Source organism: Nyctibius grandis, chromosome 4 (genome assembly GCF_013368605.1).
Source record: "Nyctibius grandis isolate bNycGra1 chromosome 4, bNycGra1.pri, whole genome shotgun sequence".
In the NCBI taxonomy this organism is placed as follows: domain Eukaryota; kingdom Metazoa; phylum Chordata; class Aves; order Nyctibiiformes; family Nyctibiidae; genus Nyctibius; species Nyctibius grandis.
This window is the reverse complement of record NC_090661.1, coordinates 60,070,104-60,084,417: the sequence shown is the minus strand read 5'-3', so window position 1 is coordinate 60,084,417 and position 14,314 is coordinate 60,070,104. Positions and strand designations below refer to the sequence as shown.

Genomic DNA, 14,314 nt, shown 5'->3' with positions numbered 1-14,314 from the left:
GAATACCAGTTCATTCACAGATACTGTTTTGGTCCGTGTGTTGTGCTTCTGGAAAACAAGAGGGAGAACAGGGCTTCTTCTGACACTTCAGGCTTCAGTGGTTCTTCAGTGAAGAACATATTTAAGACACTATATCTTAATTATTAAAGCCTCTTTTCTCCCAAAGGAAGAGGCTTTGTTGTGGGAACCTCCATTAACTTCTTTGTATCAGTGCTCATGTCGGGGAGCTTCAGTTTTTTATTAGTTTACTTCAGTGCTGCTGGCACTCCACGATCACATATCCAACTTCTTGTGTCCTTAGCAAGCTGTTCCTCAACTCTCTTGGCCAACTTAGCAAGTTAATATAAAAACCATAATAAAGATTATGCTATCTTCCTCAATCTGACTATTCCTCTATGGAGAGTGACCTTTCTATAGTTCCCTTACTCAGCTGTTCCATGATACAGTCACTTATGTGGTCTATAGATTACTAGCCTAGCCTGACACAGAGGCTAGGGTGTAAACAGAGGGTAACCAAGATTGTCAACCGCTTCTTATCCTGCCTCCCATCAGTATTTCCATCACGGTCCCAGCTTGCTTTGCCCAGGCAGCCCGACAGCCCTCCTGCTCTGCACTCTCCATCTCAGCAGGAACCTGAAATGGCTGGAAGCCTGGTGCCTGCAGATGCGTGGTGCAAGCTGAGCTTCAGTGTGTGTGGGTGCTGCTGGAGAAGGCTGTGATCCTGTCCTCTCCATGGGCGCTTGTCCTTGCCCCTACCAGTAATGTTGGCGGAAGGGCTTTTTTTTTTTTTTTTTGTTTTGTAACCACAGGGGGTGAGTCTGGGTTAAAAGTACATTAGGGCTATGTATGGTTTTATTCTCTGCTTAAAAATTAATCCAGATCTCCTTCATTGTGTGGCCACACTAATGCTGTGGCAAGAGGAGATAGGAGGAACAAAGAGCTGTATGATAGGTTGGGGTGGAGGTTAATGCTGCCTTCGATTTCTGCTATGTAAAACGCCGTGGCTTGCCCTGTTCAGTGGCTCAACAAGCCCAGCATGAAGGGACACCCTTCTCTACAGAGGCAACAGGCAAACCTAGTGTCTGGGAGGGGGAAATCCTCTGGCAGTGCCACTACTGCAAATAAGCCGCCCTGCGTGTCGCTGTCGCTGGAGCCGTAAGCTGGGAACCAGCAAAGCGCTCGTGATGCCAGGACTGCTCCCCTGCCCGTCAGCCAAGCCTCCCCTTCCACCCCTGCATACCTTGCTCCCACAGCTATTAAGTGGCCCTGTGCAAACTGCAGCTTATTATGTCTTAATTATACAGGGCCTGCAAAGGTAGAAGAAAGTAAAAAAAACCCATTTACCGCAGGTGGCTGATATTAACAGAGGGGCACACCGTATCAAGCCTGTACACTCGTCCCAAATTACAACATGGTTATTACTGACCTTAGGCATAATGCCACATTCCAAGGGAGAATGTGAACCGTGCCAGGCCCCAGCTTCCTGAAACGTAATTAAGATTACAGGCGAGTTTCACAGAACACGTGTGATCATCTGAGAGGCAGCAGTTTTGAAAAGTACTTGCCATTGTCAGGTATGCCATTAAAGGGGTTTGTAATTAAGAAACACATGAGCTACTGTATGAGATTTATGTGACAGAGCATTATAATCTTTGCTGTTACTGATGCTTGTCTCTGTTCTTCATACTGGAAAGGCTCCTTCTCATGGTCCTGGAGTTGTGGTATTGTGGTGCACATCAATGCCTGCCTGCTTTAGTTCCCATGTGGAAATCTCACCCCACTGTTTAACCTGTCTCTTACCTTCTGCTGGCATTAAACAGCTGACAGACATCAGGCTCAGGCTGGAGCTCACTGTTGCATTAAACAAGCAGAAATTCCCAAGATTGCGCTGGTGGAAAGAATGGCTCTAAAGAAAAAAATTGTATGACCTGAAAGATATGACTGGGTGTACACTGGTAAATGTTTGGTGTCCTGTACTTGTATCTTTGACTTCACTTTCCGTGAAATGAAGATCAAGACCTGCACAACGCTAACAAGTGAAACGTGAGATATTAACAAATGACTCCCCTTAAGCCTCTAGTTCAGCAGTGCTGTGCCAGTGATTTCAGCTTGCATCCTTGGTAGCCTTGTTCTGCATAAATACCTCACTTTTATTTACTGGGAGCCCTTACCAGTGCAGGTGATGGGACCTGGTTTTTTTTTTAGTGATGGCAGGAGATGCAGTGGGACAGTTGGTGGCCTGAGAAGAGCCGTAAGCCACTGTCCTTCACTGACTTTGGCAAAAGTTGCTGAGGTTGCCACAGCCTGACTGCAGGAGGTGGTGCTCAGCCGGCGATGCAAGGAGGGCAGGCAGGTGAGAGCCACGTCTCCCTGTAAAAGAAGGCAGGGCTGTTGCCATTGCACCCGCCATAAGACGCTCAGGCTTTCTCCTTGCAGAGCTTTCTCCTCGCGCTCTGCGGTACTGGGTGGACAGAGGTGCCACCCCACGGTGAGTCTCCCTCACCTTCCTCTTGCTGTCAACCCAAGTGACGTAAAAGTGCGGGAGCTCAAGGGACAAAGGAAACAAAGAAAGGCAGGGCCATGTGGACAATAAACAGTTTATTACCAATATGAACACAGATACTGTGATGCACTGACGTACCATTTTTTTTATATTGTGATAACTCTGAGACAAAGAACTTGTTGGCTGACAACTAACATGTCTCTGTTTCTTCTGGTGATGCCACAATACGTTTCTGTTGGCAAAGGATCTTCATTTACATTGCAGACTACTAGTAAAATTACTTTGAAGTCATCTATCAAAAGCAAATGGTTCACGTGTGTTCTTATCTACTACTAAAAAGAAAGGTAATACATTTAAATAAGCAAATACAAAATACAAAAAAGGCTGACAAATCCAATGTGCAGTGTCAGATGAAATCTAAAAAAATCCAGAAATTTAAAATTTAATATTCTTTAGATTAAGACTTTTAAAATGAAGCAAATCCAAGGCAGCAGCAAGCTTCAAAGTGTGCTGAGTCTGCTAATAAAAAGGGTATAAGAACAAAGACAGTGCCGGTGTCCTCTCTCACCATCTTGCGTGACCTTGGTACACTTAGAAATGATCCATTCTTCCTAGCATTCTTAGTACCGTCCAAAGGCTTTGCAATCATTATGTTGTACTGATTCTACTCAACTCCTGCCGTATGGCTAGAAAACCAAACCAAAAAGTTAATGCATAATGTTATACTCAGTGTGATGGAAAATGCTAAGTATAGAGGTTGCAGAAAGTACACGCTCATAAAAGGATGAGTGGAGGGTAAAAGGATGAGTAAGGGTAAGCAGTCAGCTGTTGGCTTGCAAACTGCAGTACTGGTTTAAGAAGTCGCATCTGTGGTTTAAGTGAATGTCTTATTTTGCACTGGAATGAACTAGGGAGGTTCTGAGGGCCAAGCTGCTGGGACGGTAGCGTATGGGCGAGGGTCTCCTCAACTGCAAACTGCCCCAAGGTTTTGTGAGCACACAGGTCTAGGGCAAGGGGACAGGGAATGGATTTTAGCTGTTTTACAGTCTCTTTTTCCCCTTCTGTGTGAATCTAAGATGGGGGGTGCAGGATGTGGACATGCATCTTCATATGCCCTAATGCAGGATTCAAATAGGTATTTTGCTGTGCATTTCAATAATGGTCCTGAAAAATACATCTAGTTGTATATTTCAGAGCAATTTATAAAAAAGTACCGATACATTTAGTACAGCTGTTGTACTTTTCAATGAATTATAAAAATACATGGCTATTTGGAAAGCTGTAATCGAGTGAAGGTCTGAAATAGCTCTTCAAGCACAGGAAGCCTACAGGAGATGCTCGGGAAGGATTTTCAGTTTGGTACCTTTGTCCCCTCCTCATCCCGGACCTGTGTGGCCAGCTAGTTACAAGTGATTTCACGCTCCCTAATTGTGATAAATTGACATGTCATGGGCTACAGGCAGGCCCTTTCTCAGCTCCCACCTGTGAGAAACAGTGGCCAGTGAATTTCTCACAGGTTGGGAGTGAAAGTGCTCATCAACAGCATAAAGGATGTAAACACAATGTCATGATCAGAGCTCATAAGGTAGATGCTTGTTCTTCAAATGCGTATGTAAATTAGAGCTGCTCAGAGAAGTCTGAAAACACCAGGGAACTCTCTGCAGTTCCTATCATCTTATCTACAGGAAATTAGTCATAAAGGTGAGAAAAATAATAATTTTTCTCTTTCTTACCATCAATTATCTCCTCTTTCACTTTGTGTAACTCTCTTACAACTTCCTCCAATATTTCCTGATGAGACAAAACACAAGTCAGCTGCTCAGAATTTCCTTCTAACCGGTGGAAGAAAATGCAAGTTTAACATGGTTGTGCTTGTCCCCCGCCTCCGCTGACCATCAGAGCCTAGCACTACTAACAGCTATGTCTGCACTCCCAGGCCAAGGACGCAGAAGATGCTGGCATATTTATTTGCACGTTTCTGTACAGACATCTTGATCAAATAGCAGTGAGATTGTGCTCTCTTGCTGCTCACCAGCTAGCCCTTCTCTAAGCACCTAGTTATAGAGGAAATCAGAAGACTGAACAGCTGTTTTGCTTGTACAGCGCATGCATGGGGGAAAATGGGTAGCTTGTCAAATCTTGTAAGTGCAAAAGACCTTTTCACTCACCTGTTTCATTCGATCAAAATCTAAGGCATCCATAGCCACGTCATTGCTGCTGCTCACTGGCTTCATCCTTGAGAAATGGAAGAAGAGGACAAAAAAAGCCATTCAGTTCCTTGCAATGCATTCTAAGCTACACCCACCTGATGGTGTGGATAAAATCCACCCCAGAGCAGGAGCACCCGTGTTCGAGCACTGGGCCGGAGGCTCCCTCTTGTGACGCTCAGGAGAGTTTGGCAGACGGAGAGCGCACTGCTCCTGTTTGCACAGCCTGACCCTCAAAGATGCTGCTTTCTCCTATCGCAGACATACTAGAGAGAATGCAAAGACTGCACTGAAACTTAATTTACTCTTTTTTTTTTTTGTATGTGTTGGGAGTCTCAGTGATTTCAGACTAGAAAATGCTTAAGATGTCTTCAGGGGATAAAGCTTGTTTAACAGTGTATTTTATTATGGCATTTGCAATTTGCAAGCTAGATGTCTGGTTTTCTCTCACAGTCTGGTTTCTGTACAGCAACCCTGTCGTGGCCACCTAGACTTTAACCGGGTGCTAAAGTAATAGTAGAATACAGGTTAGAAAAATACTATAGGGAAAATAAATAACCCAGTAATCCTTTCCTTGGAAAGCCTGACTGAGTCAAGTGGAGCTTGTTTATAGCACTGTGTAGCACAGGCACTTTTTCTTGGCCCAGAAACAAAACCAATCTGCCCTTAATGGCTAATATACTCGAGTGTTACTTGTCTTCCAGGAAGGTATTAGTCAGTGGGCTGAACTCTGATGATGGCTGATAAAATAAATTAAGGAAGCAGAAGCTGCTTGACTTTCTCTTTTAATCAGTAACTCTAAAACATTTCAAAAATTAACCATGCTACATAATTCGTAGAAAAGGCTTCAAATAACTTTGCCATCATCTCTGGGCCCAAACGGGGGGCTGGCAGAGATTCTGCTGCTCCTGAGGGTATGCTTGGTCTTGCAACCCTTTCTCAGGAAAATCTTAACATGTCTCCTACCATCTCACAGCTAAGCTGGGAGTTAAGACATACAAATGCCATCAAACTGAACAGAAAAGGAAAGAGTCACTGCAGAGAGCTTTTGAAACCTGCCCCGCTTCCCCCACAGAAGTCATTCGAGCAAGCAAAGAGTGAGCACTACTCCAGGTGTTAAACTAGGAAAGGATTTTTTTTCCCCTGAACTCCGCCTCCTCCCAGGATGGAATGGCATTACAGAAGACAGCTGGTGAAAACTTGATGGCTGCTTTAAATAGCCCATGTTTCATTCCCATTTGCAAGGAGAAGGAATGGTCTTTCTATATCTATTGGAAACTCTCACATACTTCCTAGAACCAACGTGTCCTCTTCGTTTTAGGAGATTATATTGTGCTCTAGTAACACTGGCGCATCCCTCTGAATGTTTGGGCAGGGCATGTTCCAGCATCTTTTAGACAGCAGCAAGTACGTGCAGATAGTTGCCATTGGCAACTTTCTGCAGACTATCAATCAGCACTGTTGTATAGGTAACAGTGTAAAATAAGGGACATCTCTTTTCAGTAAATGCTAAACACATGTAAGTGTGTTTTCTACCTCCTTATTCAGCTTATCCATCCATCCCAATGTCCAGTGCTGCAGTAACACTGGGTAGTCCTGGACCAGCACTGGAAGGAAGTCTCTCTTTAGCTGTCCAACACCAAATTTTATCTCAGTCTCTGTGGGTAAGAACATGGGTGGTGATCCTGCAGCTTGGCTGTTCTGACTGACAGGACTTCTGGAGTCCTACTTCAGGCTTCTTGGCTTTTGACACCTGCCAGCTTTTGTACTCCATATTTCTGAATGCCCTGTCTGTGGTTGGGCCTTTTTACAGCTCGATGTTATTAACTTACTGCACCAAGCTTTGCTCTCCTTTCTCATGCACCCACTGCAGTTGCATGGATGGAGGAACAACTTTCCTTCTCCCAGCTGCAAGGCTCTTCAGATCATTTCTGCCTTTGCTTTTGAATTTCTGCAGAGGTTGGACAATGAAAACTTCTCCTATTGGCAGGGTCATCCTGAACCTGCTGTAAAAAGATGCTCCAAAACCTGCCTTCTACATGGCACAGTGCGCTGCCAAGCCCATGCCTCTGATTCACAAGCACAGATGCTTTAAGCGCTTGCTTAAGTGTGATTAATGTCTGTGATGCCCATGCCCACCTGAGCAGGGGGCTGTTTCCATGGGACAAGCTTTTGACACAACACACTCCACCTTCACAGTTTGTGCAGCAACAGACAAAGCAGATTTTAAGAGAATGAGTAAAAGATGTGACAGAAGACGAATATCGGCGCTGAATGATGGGATTATTATTAGCCAAAGGACAAGCCAAGATGTTTAAGAAGCCAGGCTGTTAGCCAGTACCTAGAAGACACGTGGGATTGTGTGGGGCTCTTAGCTTCACAGCTCTTCACCACTGATGGATTTCTACAGCAATGGAATGAAATGAGACATGAGTTGTGCATGTTCCACGGGGACAGCATGGCCATCCCAACTGCTAGTCAGCCGCCTGGGCAGCTCACCTAGAAAGTAATGAAGATACAGGCTTTTCAACAGAATTGCTTCTTTCCCATGGCTTCTTCCCAGAGTCTGGAAAATCAAAATGAAAAGTTACTGTTTATTATTTTTTCTCTAATGAGAAAAAAATCCTGAAGTTGATTGTCTTACACAGCTGCTTTCATTCAGTGAGGATGAGTGACACAGATCCAGGAAAGGAGGATTGCTGAATGAGTGCAGTTGTCTACATTATAGAGGAAGCATTGGCAAAAATCTGCTTAGTGATCCCTTTAATTAGGGACTGGATACTTAAACGATACTAAAAAGACATGGAGCTGGAAGAGTAGGAGGATAAGCATAAATCACTTCTAACATAATCACAGGCTAATTGCTGCAAGGCTTATTTTATTCAGTACAATATTTATTTACATTTTAAGTTTAAAAGTCTTTGTTTTTTTGTCTGCATCGTTGGCAGAAAATGTGGGTGTATCTAAAACAGGCAGTGAGACCCCCACTATGCAAATCTCCACAGAGAATCTATTTAATGTTGTCTACATTTCTAACTCACAGAACTTTCCCAAAAGCTGCACTACATAACCCTTGTTACTGAAAACACTATCGTCCCAATATCCTCCTATGCAAATAGTCTAAAATAAAGTTAACTGTTTCAGAGACTTGAATAACACAAAGCTTTATACACAATGGTTTGCTCCTCTGTGAGGTCCTACAAAGCTCTTTAAAAGAATTATGGGCACTCCCAGGAAATCTCTAGATCATGTTCCTCATTTACGTGCACCTTTCTCCTGGCTTCTTCCCTTTCTCTTGCAAAACATACAAATCATGGCTTTGTTCCAAAAGGAAGCTGAAATGGTTAAACACTCATTCCCTTGGGAGAGATTTCTTTTAGCATGTATGAAAGCTGAGGCTGACACAAGGATGAATCTGACTGGCTTGCAGCTTATCTACTCAGATACAGTTATTTCAACTCATCAGAGGAAAAACATAATTTGGGGGCTCCTTAATTTCACTTAGTAACTCTAAGGATCAGGCTTACTGCAACAAGCTACTAGGTTTAGGAAGGATAACAGTTTGAGACTCAAATCCCAACTGTATAAACCAGGACAGCTACACTACCAAAAGTAAAACAATATAGCTTTTTTCTCTTAGAAGATTCAGGTGCACAATATTGAAGATGCAGATCCTCAGCTACATGTCTGGACCCTTTAAATAAATTGGCTGTGAAGCATATAAAATCACCATTTCTTGCTGAGTACAGTTTTTAAAACAACAAGTATCTGGGAATTTTTCCGTTAGTTACTGCTGCTGCACTCAGAAGTAGGACGATGCACCCAGCGTCTAGAGGTGGCAGAGAAGACTAGATTAAGAAGACAACTAAACCTCTAGTAGTTCAGTTTAATACCTGATGAATTTTGCTGCTGCTGGGTGGGACCTCGTGTACTGGGTGAAGGAGAGGTGCTAGCATCATCCTACAAAGAGAAAAACAGGACATTACTTAATCCTGGAGATGAAGCTCAGAATCCTCTTCTACTCTGGAGACCAGCTGCAGCACAGGTGGTACAAAAGCAAGCTTCCTCCAAGCATGTCCAACAGGCACTGCTGCCAAGGTATCCCTCAAGTCCATTTAAACTTTAACCTTTCTCTCCTTTTAGCATGGCAAAATACATCCTTTTTATTTTTTGCTAACACTGACACCTTTTCATGATTCCAGTGAATCACTCTCATCCCCGTATACCAAACCAGGCTGAATTACCACTCTAAAGTGCTGGCTGCTGATGTCTAAATATAAACCATCCGTTTCCTAAATTGAGAAACTCTCTGTGATGTGGAAACTGAGCCACCTGAAGGAACATTAGGTCAGATGCCAGCCTTTTAGCCCAGGACAGCCACTGGTATCAGTGAGGGTAGTCCAGGTACTAACAGAATGTAACTAAATCAATTAATACTTCTCCTAAGTAGAGGACTGAACACAACATCACAGATTTGGACTCTTTTTTTTTTTTTTCTGGGATTTATGTGTGACAGATCATTAACCCATATATTTGATATGTCGATATTATTTAGCAGCCCTCAAAACACACTCAGGCAAAACATTAATTGTGCATTATAAAGCAAAATTGCACCCAGTTTGACAGAAGATACCCCCACCACAAAGTGTACTCAAGATATACACATCAAAGAGATACTCTCTAAAACACCTTTCTAAACAGTTTGGTGCTATCGAAAAGTTTGATTTGGGCTATAAACTAATGCAGAGCTTCAAGGAGAGAGACCAAGGGGCAGAAAGATAGCAAAGGCTTCAGCCTAGTTAGAAGCTAAATGATGCCTTTCATCTCTGAGTGTATGGTTCAAAACTAGCTTTGGGGCAAGATTAAGAGTAATGGTTACATAGAAGCATCAAGGGTTCAATAGGCAAATTCCACGCTTGAAGCATCCCTCGAGGAACATGCAAAAAATAGCTGCTTTTCTCCTTAGACACTGCAAGTGCTTATTGCTGCTCTTGCTACAAACCTTTCAGACTGGGGTGAGACCTGCATTTTCTGAATGGCGTTCCTGCGGAGCAGCTAGCTGTTACCTTGTCTTTGGAGGGAGTATCTCTGTAAAGGTGATATGAGGCACACATGATGCTTTATGAACTTGCAGCCATGGCACAGAGCCTTCACAATGGTATAGGTTAGCAACAGGAATGCTGTACGAGCAGCAGCCCAGAAAAGCACCACATGGGAAGGGACAGCGTAAATCCTGGCCTCTCCTGAAACTGGAATGATCTTCCATGCTGTATCAGTTCAGCAGGTAAAAAAAAGTGTTTCAATCTGCATGTTGAACTCAAAATTGCTGCATCAAATTCACTTTAAAGACTAAGTCCAATCAAAAGTCTTGTTTAATTGCTTTTGTGGACAACATGCAGACAGAACAGTTAAAATAGAAATGAACCAAAGTTCCCTAAAGTTGTCCAAATTCTATCTCATTTTAGTCTAAGTACCATGAACACATACTTTTTGAATGGTCTAGTGGTTAATATACTGTTTCCCCTTACCCCCGCCACTCACAGACATGCTTCCTGTGCACTCTGGGGTCCAAAGTGAGCTGATTCTTGCTTTCCATGGAGGACAGCAATCCAAAGTTACACCACATGGCTGATGATCCACTTTAGCTCAGCTGAAGCGGCAAATTTAAAATAAGAAACATGGACTTGATCTCAAGTTGACTTGCCAGAAGGTTCAAGGCATCTTCTTAAGAGGCAAGAATCTACCGTACCCTACAACACTCGGATCCGACCATGAGAAAGTGCCTATTAGCCTGGTTTGGACAATACCTCACCTATGGATAAGGTGGCAATTCCCAGGAAAGGTGGAAGCAGTTACATTTAGCTTTTGACAGAATGTGCAAATCTGTTCCTGGATCAGCACTGCTTGTCATTGCCTGCCACACACAGTGAACGAGCACAGACCTTTGGCTTACAAGGCAGCACATTAGCATATTTGCAAGATCACAACAGCGAGGAGTCTTTCACTTACATTTTGGCTTTCCTCTTCCTTTTTGTCAGCTGGCTTGTCTGACTGCGACGCTGCTTTCCTCCTTTGCAAAGGAACATGAGATAGGACACACAGTCAACCCTCTAGAAACACATCCTCCACATGGGAAGGCTGATTCAGGTTCTGGTAGGAGTTATTATTTTAGTTCATCCTAGGGAACGCAACAAAGGCTGGCTGTGTTTAGTTGCGTAGGATTGGGGTGGAGGTCAGAAATCCAGACCTCGGCAATACGACTCAGGGAGAGGGGCGATATTTTGAGGCAGTGTTTAACAGAGGAACGCAGGGTGCTGAGCATAAGGAAATGTGTCAAAGCAGAGGAAGGAAGCACAGCTGGGTATGAAACTGGGTGAGAAAGGGACGGCTTCTCTCTAGGGCTCAGGAAGTGGTGGCTCCTGTGTCCTACACACAAACCCCACAAGGGTTTCTGAGGACCAAGCCAAGCCCCTCAGGTGGGTACTGCAGTGATGACACTATTTTCTTGGGCAGCTCCCATATCGTTTTATCACCTGTCCTATATCCCCTCATCCCCGTTCCCTCCCAGAGAAAGGGCTGTGGCAGTGCTCCCATGTGATGGGAACACAGTCAGAAAAGCCCTTCAACCCAGGTCCATCCTTATTGGGAAAGAGAGGGCACCATTTCTGCTCAGCCAAGACCCCTGCTCCCTCCAGGATGGGAGAGCTCTGGCTGGAGACCAGGAGTCAGGAAACATGAGTGCACCAGCCTGGGTTTTCAAGTGCCTTTGGTGAGTGACAGGAGCTTATTATGGTCTCAAATCCAATTCAAAGACAGCAGAGCTCCTGAGCCCTGCAGTCCCAGGACTGGCAGTGGTGTTGGTGCCTGCAGAAGCTGAGTGAGGATCTGAGACCCTCACTCTGTCCTGCTTCCCAAGGCGAGGCAGAACTCCCTGAGAAGCAAGTGGCAAAGAGCTGCAATCCACCCACTGGTGCAATGGGACATGAGAGTAAACAAAGATGTTGGTTGTTTATCTTTGAAGAATGTATGGTAAAACTTCTTGGGTGTTAAGCCACACTGGCTGAACTAAAAAAAACCCAAACAAATTCTTTATTTTCAAGCCATACTTAGGGTCTAAACAGTCTGGTTCTCTACACATCCAATTAGCCATTTTAAGTAGTTAGGGAAACTGCAGCTCTAGTCTCCACATGGATTTTGGTTGTAATGATCCTTATCCTCATCCACCTGCAAACACTACCCTTAGCAGATTTTTTTTAAATACCAGTGTGATAGGTTTTTCATTCAGTCTTGACTCTGAGATGGACAAAATTGATCTCACAGAAAAAAAAATCCTAAATGGCACTTAGAAAGGCTTCTGAGTTTCAAAACACTGCCACAAGTTTGTCAAAGGATTTTTTTTCATATCATTGGCAAAAGAAAAGCCTCACTGGATACACAAATAGGAGGATTTGATGTAAATTTGACAAAAAAAAAAAGAGAAGCAAAGCATATGCATGTGTTTATAGGACACATTGCTCTGTGGGAATTATTTCCAGATATTCAACTGCATGAATAATTTTATTAGATCAGTAATAATTTTTAGTCTTTCTATAATATTTAGTTGATATTTCTGACGAAAAATGTTATAATGGTTATGAACCTGAGCAAGGGAAATACTTGCCAGGGTGAGAGACCTGTTAGATTTATGTCTTGCAAAAAACTTAACTGGGCTAGAAATGATAGTGGTTTGTGAGATAGTTCATTATTGTGCTTGCACTTCAGTCCTGAAGCAAAGGGTTGCTCTCATGGGGGCCACTAAATCTAGAGAGAGGTATTTTATACCACCTGAGCTCTCAGAAGCACTTTTCTCTGTTAATTCTCCATCATTAGACACATTCCCTGTTTCTGAGCATGTCATTTTCTGCTCAGAAAAGGGCCCTTCAGATCCCCTGCTCATCACTCAGCAATTTCCGTATTGAACATGCTCAGTTTAACAAACATTTTTTTACCTCCTGGCTACCAGCTCAGTAAAAGCAACATGAAACACTGTGCCAGGTTCTTTCCTTTCTTGCACCCTTGACTGACACTTGTGTATTTCCAATGACTTCCATAGCTTTGTGAACTAAAATTTAGGAGATAATTCTGTTGCTGTCAACTCCCTGGGAAAGGATTTGCAGCTCAGTTATTTTCAGAGCAGAGGCAGCATGATGCTCACGGCAGTGCAGGTGCTTTTGTTAAGATACCGAGGGCATTTGGCCCTGAATACTTGAAAACACCAGATCCCACTGCTGAAAGACAAACTTGGGTACATTTTATACTAGAACCACAGAAATTTTTAGGATTTCTCTATCCAAGCATATGAGGTGTCCATTTAGCTTGCTTGCTTGAACAGAGCTAGTTACCTCAGCATCTAGTCTCCAAACCTTACTTTGCTTACAGATGTCTTCCAGTTCAGCAAGGTCATTCTTGATATGTAGCAGCACAAAATAAAAGTTGAGCCAGTAAATAACTATTAAAAGCTATTAAACTATATTAATTCTGAAAAGAGAGAAAATTGTCTATTTGGTATTTTACAATGCTGGTAACTTTTTAGTGTTATGTATTTATTTAATGCTTTCCAAAGGACTGCATCCACAGTCCATGTTCAGAATTCCTTCTGAAATGACCAGGACATCATCTTTGAAGGTTACGACACTGCAGGATTTGCTACAGCAGCTAAACTCTGCCCAGTATCATTGCTGCAACACCTACTCTTTCACATCAAAGGCCAGGCGATGATGGTGACTAACATCTATGCAGGAGCTGCCAAATTGGAAAGAAGCACCAAAGTGACCCATTGCTAACCAAAAATGACAGCATCTTGTCCCACAATTTGCTGCAGAGCTCATGCTAGCACTTACTTGAAGTCTAAGTACAAACCTTTTTGCCAGTAATTTATTCATTTCTTCCATTAGTCCTCCTCCACCTCCTCCGCTACTTGTTCGATTGGCATCACTCTTAGAGACCCCACTGGGGCTGGATCCTCCTGAACCATCTTCTGGCTTAAGACAGAAATCAACATTGGAATTAATGAAAAGTTTCATTTACAACCACACCCTTAATGATTAGTTTTTCTAATTATTAGGAACAGCAACCACAATTACAGCCCAAATCAGAGATAGGATGTGTTCTGCCTTGGGAAGAAGACCCACATGGACCTTAGTAAATCCAGGAATGACCTGGGTGAGGCAGATATATGGGCAAATGATGAAACAACCCACAGCGCTGTTTGTTCATGATTATTCATGACTGTTCAGCCTGGCGAAGAGAAGGTTCCGGGGAGACCTAATGGCATCCTTCCAGTACCTGAAGGGGGCCTACAGGAAAGCTGGAGAGGGACTTTTTACAAGGGCATGTAGTGATAGGATGAGGGGGAATGGTTTTAAACTGCAAGAGGGTAGATTTAGATTACATATTAGGAAGAAATTCTTCCCTGTGAGGGTGGTGAGACACTGGCACAGGTTGCCCAGACAAGCTGTGGCTGCCCCCTCCCTGGCAGTGTTTAAGGCCAGGCTGGATGGGGTTTGAGCAACCTGGTCTAGGGGAAAGGTGTCCCTGCCTGTGGCAGGGGGGTTGGAACTAGATG

General features: G+C 43.5%; 1 protein-coding gene across 5 annotated transcripts in view; it reads right to left on the bottom strand.

Moving 5' to 3' along the window:
* Positions 1 to 2,579: 2,579 nt before the first annotated feature.
* EVL (Enah/Vasp-like) overlaps positions 2,580 to 14,314 on the bottom strand; it is a 166,171-nt gene continuing 154,436 nt past the window's right edge. For 2 of the 5 annotated variants that reach the window (XM_068398707.1, XM_068398705.1), the window contains exons 7-14: positions 13,609 to 13,730; positions 10,720 to 10,780; positions 8,604 to 8,670; positions 7,210 to 7,276; positions 7,052 to 7,114; positions 4,672 to 4,738; positions 4,237 to 4,294; positions 2,580 to 3,189 (exon numbers count right to left, since the gene is read on the bottom strand). In XM_068398707.1, the coding sequence (XP_068254808.1) occupies positions 3,152 to 3,189; positions 4,237 to 4,294; positions 4,672 to 4,738; positions 7,052 to 7,114; positions 7,210 to 7,276; positions 8,604 to 8,670; positions 10,720 to 10,780; positions 13,609 to 13,730 (543 nt within the window). In that variant the 3' untranslated portion in view covers positions 2,580 to 3,151. The remainder of the gene's footprint in view (positions 3,190 to 4,236; positions 4,295 to 4,671; positions 4,739 to 7,051; positions 7,115 to 7,209; positions 7,277 to 8,603; positions 8,671 to 10,719; positions 10,781 to 13,608; positions 13,731 to 14,314) is intronic. The other 3 variants (XM_068398709.1, XM_068398708.1, XM_068398710.1) reach the window with 3 other exon arrangements.